The sequence below is a fragment of the Anarrhichthys ocellatus genome, unplaced genomic scaffold (genome assembly GCF_004355925.1).
Source record: "Anarrhichthys ocellatus isolate YVR2014 unplaced genomic scaffold, GSC_Weel_1.0 scaffold3, whole genome shotgun sequence".
In the NCBI taxonomy this organism is placed as follows: Eukaryota; Metazoa; Chordata; class Actinopteri; order Perciformes; family Anarhichadidae; genus Anarrhichthys; species Anarrhichthys ocellatus.
Genome location: NW_022280033.1, coordinates 4,289,517 through 4,298,756, shown reverse-complemented (window position 1 = coordinate 4,298,756; position 9,240 = coordinate 4,289,517). Strand labels below are relative to the sequence as shown.

Sequence of the window (9,240 nt, the reverse complement as noted above, 5' to 3'; positions counted from 1 at the left end):
TGTGTGTGTGTGTGTGTGTGTGTGTGTGTGTGTGTGTGTGTGTGTGTTAATGTGGTTTACTTACAGGTCAAAAACCAGGTAATGGAAGCCTTCCTCTGAGATGCTGTCATGGAGTCGTACTAGTGAGGGCGAAAGAGAAAGACTTTAATTAGAAATCAGTACGTTAGGTTAAGACGACCACCACCTGGAATGAATCTTCTCTGTGTGTGTGTGAGTGTGCGGTTTATATACCGCAGTAATGCGTTACAGTAATGTGATTACTGTTTTCAGTAGTGTTCGGGATTACACTTTGAAAGTCAGTAATTACATTACAGTTGCTAATCCCAGTAACACTTTGTTACTTTGACATTTGATGGTCGGCTTGAGTTTTCAAGTAACTTGCTCAATACTGCTGTAAAACAACCAGTTATCATATTAGATTGTTAAAGAATATTTCAGAGAATAAAGTGTTAAATTGGCATATATATTATTTATGCATCCCCAAGACATCAAATCCAGCTGCTCGATACCTGCAACGTACATAACATGAATATGTTTTTCACAAGACAGGGAAGGAAAAGTGCCGTTTACCTTGATGACGGGTCGGCGTTTTTGTTTTATCGTCTTATGTTTGGTCAAATTTGGTCAAATTTATGCAAGTCTGTAAATTGTGCAGAATTATTATGTTTGATCTTTTTAATCTAGTTTAACCATTTGTTGACACAGGAGCATCTTAATTTATGATTTAAATGTTTTACTTCATCTGTTTAAATGTAGCTTTTTATTGAGGAAAAACCTGCATTTTGTAAGCTCCTAATGATTACTTGTTGTTGATATGGCAGACGATCAATGCATCATTGATCACTGACCAGTGGGAGCAAAGCACAAGAACCACACTTCTCTTAAGTCAGTGCAGTATTATTATGGTATGCTCACAATCATATTAAACACCCAGAAGGTCAGGAGATACACGGCCCTTTCCCCGAGCAGAAATGATCCACTCCAGGGCTTGACAGCAGGTTTCTAAAGCCCGAGTGCCACCTGGCATGTTGGCAACCAGTTTAATCATCTATAATTAATGTGATACTGGTAATTTCATTTGAGTTTTTCTCTCTGTTACAGAAGCACTAAAGCAGGCAGCAAACATCGATGTACACAGAGGGGTGAAAGCTTCTTTTTTTTCCTTCACACAGGAGGAGCTCCTGCCAACAAAGACGACTTTTACCATTAGCTGTTTTTAACCGGCAGCTCTCGAGTCACCTCAAAGGTAGATTAAAATCCTGGGCGAAGGCACTCGAGTGCTTTAAATTTGGCCTGAAAATGTTGGATATGACTCTCTTCTTGCTTCAGACGGCTTACATTTAGAGAAAAGATAACTTGAACGGCCTTCCCCTTGAGAAGGGGATGAGAAGAGAGCAGCTGAGGGAGGAAAAGAAAGGCAGAGTAGGACAATAACGGAGCAGGAATCAGGTGGGACGAAGAAGAAAGAGGGAATGAATGAAACCATACCTATTATGCTGTTATCACACCCTGCATGTGTGTGTGTGAGTATAGCTCACTCTGAGCGCCACACTACAGTATGACAAGACACTTGGTAGTTCTGCCAAAAAGATACTTTGTCATTTCCTTCCTTTCTCAAGGGGCCACTGCCTTTTGTCTGGGTTTTACACTCTCTCTCACACACACTCTCTCTCACACTCTCACACACACACGCACACACACACGCACACTAAAAGAGGTCATGAAACTCAAGTGTTAGATACACTTGGTATATCCAATTATGATGTAGTTGACAATCTATTGCCGCAGCAACATTTTGGCAAATTTGCACCTATAAATTAGCCGAATTATCTATTAGAAGTTCCTGTTTGAAACGTACCCATGGACGTACAGACAACAATCAGCAGATTATGTTGATTCTGAAGTAAATCAAATACATGATTATTCTCAGGCAAGTTCTGGACGTATTAAACAGCGTCTTTTCTTCCATGATTTCTTGCAGATGTATGCGTGTTTATTCATGATGGACATATAATAATAATATAGCGGGAAAGTGTAAGCCACACTGAATCTAAAACTATGTGTATAATGTTGGAGTTTCCAGATTTTGACAGAGTTGTGACTCAGAGAAGAGAGAGTGAGAGCACATTGTGGTAATCAGACGTTAATGGTTTTAAATTAGCTTGTTTGTCTTCATGAGTGCAACAGCCACTGCTGGAACTGGAGACCCCAGGCTTTCTTTAACCGCTCAAAAAACATTCCTAGCATTGTTTTAGATACTTTATGACCTTTCCGAATTTTATGAGAAATGCGTCTAATCATGGTTTTGTGCCGATGACATGTTCCAGAAGGCCGCTGCAGAAAATAGATTTTGCAGTGACTTCTTAACGTCCGATGTTCTGAATTAGCAGAGCCGCTCCACTAATCCACTTGGCTCTCAAAAGTGACTCACCTATGTTTGGATGTTTCAGCAGACGACAGATCCTGGCCTCCCGGTCCAGCTTCTGGTGATCTGAGGACAGAAAAGACGGAGACGGACCAGTGAGGGCACAATCTCAGTGTCAGGAAGAGAAACAAGACGCTTTGTTGTCAGCGACCAAAGCACATGGGGAAAAAAAAAACCTTCTTGGAAACCAGTGGTGGGCCGTGCATTTTATATCTAGGCCTTCATCTGTTGTCCTTCAGCTGAAATACCACCTTATAACCACATGATGGCRCCACAGGTATCAGTTTCTAAGGCTGTAMCYATGTACGTATTAAATGTACGTACCCATGTACGTATTAAATGTACGTACCCATGTACGTATTAAATGTACGTACCCATGTACGTATTAAATGTACGTAACGTTCGGTACAAGACTTGCAATATGTTTGAATAGTACTAGAGCATCTGGAAAATGCAGAAGCTTATATTCAGGAAAATATAATGTTTTCTGCGCTCATGGAGGACAGTGGTTCTCAGCTGGTCTGGCTGTGGGACCCACCATCACTCCTTAATGACAAGTTGCGGCCCAAACAGATCGTCTAATGATTTTACTTTCACAACTTGAGCATTGTACGTACTGCTCTGCAATGTCTTTCCTCGTCTCAGTCCTCTGTGTCATGGTGCATCTCACTCAGTCAGAATGCCCATATTTGATTGGCTGAGCTGCATCATGTGATGTGATTCACTACCCGACATGCCTCTGCTGTTAAGCTTCGTTTCACGATTGTCACGTGCTCGCCCACTGACCAATCACAGCGCACTCTGCACCTCGCGGCAGACACTGAGCTGCACTAATGCTGACGTCATTATAGGCCGGCGAGCAGGCTCCGATACGTCAAAGAATACGCCCAACATGTCAAACTAAAGAGCTGATTGGTTGAAGAATATGACAATCAACAATATCGTTCCCGTTCACTTAAACTGCAAATGGATGCAGGCCTCCGTCTGCAGGCCTGGGTCTCTGTTCTTACCTAGAGACACAGAGGTGAAATCTGATTGGATAAAAGCTCTACTTAAAACAAGCTGCACTGGAAGCAGAGCAACTGAGGAAAACAGTAGCTGTGCAATGAGAAAAGAAGATAATGGGAAAGATATTTTTATAAATTCTAATACATGTAGTGTATTTAAGAAAAATTATTAAATTATAAAATAGATATAGCTTTGTGATTCTGTTTAGGCCAGCAGAGAAGGCCTTGAAGGCCCTGACGGCCCACCACTGTTGGAAACCCATTGAGAGTGAACACAGAAGAACTCAAAGCCAATATAAAAGTACACAACGAGGGCTGCATAACATCCACATAATCTGACTGCAGTTCATGTTGTTCAGTAGCACTTGTGCAACACGGCATTTTGGAAACAGATTCTTCTTCGTAACCTTTTAACAGACACAGAGCTAATAAATAATTTGTTTTTGCAAACATTAAAACTTGATGTCTTGTTTGGAAGGACTTCAGAAACACGTGCACCAGCGACTTTGTGAATTGATTAAACATTTTCTTTTAACTGTGCCGCACATAAAACACACACATTGTTCCCGTTCTCTCCGACCTCTTCTGCTCTTCCTATTCCATTCACAACAATAGTTTTCCTCTAAATCTGCCAATTTTGCAACCGACATCAAATCGACTTGAGCTGGAGGGGACAGCAGAGACAGGATGTCAACAAGGTAAGAGACACGACGACACAGACAAGCTCAAAGGCCAAAACAGTGGCTCTCAACTAATAGGAGTTTGCACAAGTGGACAGACAGGCTGCTATATACTGTGTGTACACACACACACACACACACACACACACACACACACACACACACACAAAAAAAACCTCTAGCACAAGCTTTTTGCACTTAGTGGAATTAGTCTTGTGGGTCCGCCCTTAATATAATCAGCGTCCAGATAATGATTCTAATGGCGAGGAGAGCATGTCTGTGTGTGTGTGTGTGTGTTTGTGTGTGCGCACAGCTGGATGTTGAGGACAGACAGATTGGTTGTAGGACATTATACAGTGGACAACATTTCCTGTTGCAGGGTGTCAGAGGTCGAGTTCGTACTGGACACTCCTGCCACCCACCACCTGCTGGTCTCAGGGGACAGATGGGGCTGTATGTATGTGTATGTGTGTTTGTGTGCGTGTGTGAAAGTGAGGGAATGGCACTGGACATTCCACCCGCTTAAAATGTTATCAGCCCATTTAAATGGTTGGTTGTGGAATACTTCCTTCCTTCACAGCAAACACTGAGGGGCCTTTAGAGGCAGCGGGAAATGTAAACGACTGCATAGATATGTAATCTGTGGTCTTGTGTGCATTCAAAATGTATGAAAATGAAACTACACTTATGTATCACACAAGGCACTGGCCAACAAGAGGCAGAGACATACAACTGACATAAGTGGTCTCTCCTCACTAATAACTTACTTTGTATTCATGGTGGACAGCTAGCATTACAAGCATATAGCTGATGTTATGTGTATCCTAATTTCTGCTGGTTCTGATCTGTGCTACGTCTTCAAGAGTGTTTTTAGGAGCAGTGAGACACGGTCAATGAGAGGAGACGTCAATTAGCTCATAAATTGATTGGTGATGATTGGCGCCATTAAAGGTTTGTGCATTGATTTCCTATTAAATCCTTCACCACCAACAAGCTCCTGCAGGAGAGGACACGGAGGCATCAACACGCTATCCCAAGTTTGACCCCTAACCTCTGACCCACAGGGCTAAGCCAATCAGCTGCAGCGTTAATCCTGACAGGAGAAATCAAAAGCGCTCTGAAGACGTTCCACAACCTTCTTCTCGGAGCCATAATGGGCTATTTTGGCGGCCTGTATTCTTAGAAGTTGGATCAGCCTGCAAAAACAGTATTATTTTTTCATAATTTTCATGGCCTGAGATGACGGCTTTATTATGCTTGTGATAGCAGACAGTCTTGGCAGCTTGCTGCTTAGAGGAACTAGAAATGACTGAGGAGTTTCAATAGAAAGACGAGAGAACAAGCACAAGGCTTCAAAAAGGGACAAATCGTATAGAGAAGAATAGAAACAAGAGGAATGACTGAAGATTAGTAGAAGATGATCAGTGTCAAATACAGAAGGTACCACTGTTAAAAATAGCACTCCACTCTTCATTATACAAAAATATAATGTTTTTGTATACAATCAGGACAAAGTGTGAGTTGATAATCAAATCTAAAACACACATACAACATATCAGAGCAACAGAGCAGCATTAAAGGGCCTCAACTGACATTGCTCAACTACATTGGTTAGTCGACTAAGATCGAAATGACCGATTAGTCAACTTCAAAAGAATATTAAAATCATTTTTATGCTTATTTTTTTAATGTTAAATGACTAATTTCCAAGACATTTTAAACACATCTCTGGTAAACACAAGATATAAAGTGGTGCTTTAGTGTGATTCTTTGAGGAGGAACTGTCAATGAAATCACTTCATCGATTAAAATCAACAATAAATAGCGCAGTAGACAGTTTTAATTAAACTAGATACTAGTGTTGAAACAGTGATTATTTTCGACCCGCATTAAAGCGGGGGCTAGTCTTGTTAAAGCGAATGTCTGAGTCGCTGAGAGTGAGAGAGTGAGATTACACCATTCGTCCGTTGAGTTTCACTATTGGTACTCTTTTAAAATAAAAGAGACATTTCTGGCAATGTCTCTGCTCTGGCAATCAACCATCTGATCCACTTCCTCAATACATACTCGGTTGTTACTGCATATATTACTGGCACCACGATAGAACATTTACAGATGGTCTTTTATCAGCCGGGAATTCACATTATAGACACTATCGCTGACTGTGACAATTTAGCCACAACTGAGCACATTGACCTTAAACGAACAGAGGTTTCATCCTAGTCTTGTTGGACTAGTTTTGAAACCGTTACTTCTTACATTGTCCACCATATTTATATCAATGAGGGTAAACTAAATGACAGAAACACCTCTCTGTGTAATGCCATAACATTCAACAGCACCACAAACTACAATGCCCAAACTCATCTTGGAGTTGAATCAACAACTCACTAGAACAAAAAACAACAATGTTTTGGACACAAGCTGAAACAGAAGTGAGCAGTTCACAGTACCAAGTAAAAACATTTTAATCATTTTAAGACCAGAACTATATTAAAATAGCCTAATGATCTCATTTTAGATGACGTTCTCAATGCGGTGGGCTACACCGGAAAACATAAAAGAAGAAGAACTGGTGTGTGCAAGTTCCTTAACTATCTTCGTAGGATTTGAAGTATAGTGAAAGCCTTCATCATCATCCCCACCCACCCACCCACACCCACCCACACACACACACACACACACCCACCCACACACACACACACCCACCCACACACCCACCCACCCACCCACACACACACACCCACACCCCTTTTACAGCGTTCCAGAGAGACGTGCTGACATCATATTGTCTGCTCCGTAAAGCACAACACACAGCACTTAGCGCAATTGGAGTGAGTGATGAGCGACAGCGTGGCTCAACATATTCATTTATCCATCATCTCTAGACACTCTGAGCAGACTGCAGCACTGGCTGAATGGATTGATGGATGGATGAATTCGTTCAGCCCAGATCTACTGTTTGAATGATCCACAACTCCTCCACCCAAGTACAGCCATTAACGTCTGCCAGCTTGTATTTGATGTATTCCAGCAGATTTCCACTCTGATTTACAAGACTTACAATTTACAGAAAATGTTGTTGCTTGTTGTAATATCTATAAATATATAACTTTTATATATTTATCTTCTTTATTGTTTTACTTAGTCCTTGTTTTTAGCTGTATTTATATTTCTGTATATACATACACACACACACACACACACACACACACACACACACACACACACACACACACAATGAGAACAAAAACGACCAGAGTCAAATTGCTGGTATTTATACTCATACCTGCCCAATAAATTCAGATTCAGGGAAAGATGCAGACAATACTTTACACTAGATGCCAACTAACTGAGCACAGAGTAAAGACACAAACCCAAAAACAGCCACACAATCTGACATTATTTTTCTATATTTCGTGACAAGTGGTCATTAGCAGAGGTTATACTTAAATGCGACTCTTCTCATCCGATCGTTCCAGGAAGCAATAACTGTAAAGTCTGAATTTGGCGTTCATGCAGGTGTCAGCAGGTGTTCTTCTTCTATACTTCCAGTTGCACCAAACCTCCTGTCAACCAGATATTTCCTCCACAAAAACCAAAGAACATACACCGAGTATTTCCAAGAAAATGTAAAAGATAACTTGGCAATGTTAGTAGCAGCAAAACACAGGTTTAAACTGCCACCAGCAGCTCTCAGATAGTCGGGGTGTCAGTCAGAGTCAAAGTGCCCTCTCCTCAGGGGCCGCCGGAGAACAAGCAGAGTCAACAAAAGACCTCGGCTGGCATGTACCATCCTCCATCTGCTGATTGGAGCACCCCTGGCAACCTGCACCATAAGCATAGCAAGATATCAGCATGACGACTCACTGGTTAGACACAACCAGCACACACACACACACACACACACACACACACCATCCCATCTAGACTACATGACAATATCTGGAACATTTGTGTTTTTAAAGATGAAATGAATCAGCCAAACATCCACCTACCCAATAGATGAAGGTGTGCTTTTATCCTTTTTTAAATTAGTCTGGCTGTTTAGTTTGATGTCATATTTTCACACTTAAAGAAGTATATTGTATTAGAGTGCATCTATGTGCATTTCAGTGGCTGTGCATGTTGTTGTTAGATAACCAATTATTCCATTTGAAGCCTTTAGTGACTTTCCAGACAAGTCAATGAAAACTAAAAGCATGTCTCTCAGCTTTGTTTCTCACACACACACACACACACACACACACACACACACACACACACACACACACACACACACACACACACACACACACACACACACACACACACACACACACACACACAACTTTTGGACGCTCCGATTCCAGAGTCCTTCTCAGAAACAAACACATTGGATGGAACCGTTTCTGACCAAAGCTACAACATTTTTGATGATAGTGATGATGAATTGAATTTGATGTGGGTTACGGAGCTGCGGCCATATAAATGAAAGGTATCGGCAAAAAGCCAATCACAACTTCTCAAAGCCAAAAGTGACAAAGCGATGCCCTCTAATCTCTTGCCAAAGACCAAACAAGCCTCAAACCCAAAGATATTAAAACTACTGAAGTTTCACTGCTTAAAAGGCTCTAAAATACATTTTCTTCCTCTCATTGCTGTGATTACTTACATTAGACTTCTGGCCTGACAAATGTTATTGTTAATGTTAAGTGTCTTACTGTGAGCTCAAGTATCTTGTGATTGGATTTGGCATCATTTTCAACATTTTATAGACGTATGAATTGAATGAGCATAAATCCGTAATTTTAAAGTACATATTGTTAGTTGCATCGCTCTCGGATCAGTGTTTGTTAGGGAAATCTAGTTTTTAATCACATCCCGAGAAAAGCAAGGAAACTGCATGAACATTTTATTGAAATGTGCGTGTGTGCAAGAGAATTAGAGGTAGAGATTGTTAAACACTGGAGGGTAATGTCTTTTATCTGCAGGTAGAACAGCACAAAAGGAAAACCAACTGATATGAGATAAATGAATGACGGACTGACAGAAAGAGAAAAACAGACAGACTTCGGGTCAGCGTGGCCCAGAGAGCAGACGAGACTATAAATAGATCCAATCCTCCTCCGGCTTACAGCCCTGAATC

General features: G+C 41.2%; 1 protein-coding gene across 29 annotated transcripts in view; it reads right to left on the bottom strand.

Annotated features, from left to right (window-relative positions):
• camk2g2 (calcium/calmodulin-dependent protein kinase (CaM kinase) II gamma 2) overlaps window positions 1–9,240 on the bottom strand; it is a 54,398-nt gene that overhangs the window by 29,503 nt on the left and 15,655 nt on the right. For all 29 annotated transcript variants that reach the window (XM_031875221.1, XM_031875351.1, XM_031875255.1 and 26 more), the window contains exons 3-4: window positions 2,432–2,491; window positions 65–119 (exon numbers count right to left, since the gene is read on the bottom strand). In XM_031875221.1, the coding sequence (XP_031731081.1) occupies window positions 65–119; window positions 2,432–2,491 (115 nt within the window). The remainder of the gene's footprint in view (window positions 1–64; window positions 120–2,431; window positions 2,492–9,240) is intronic.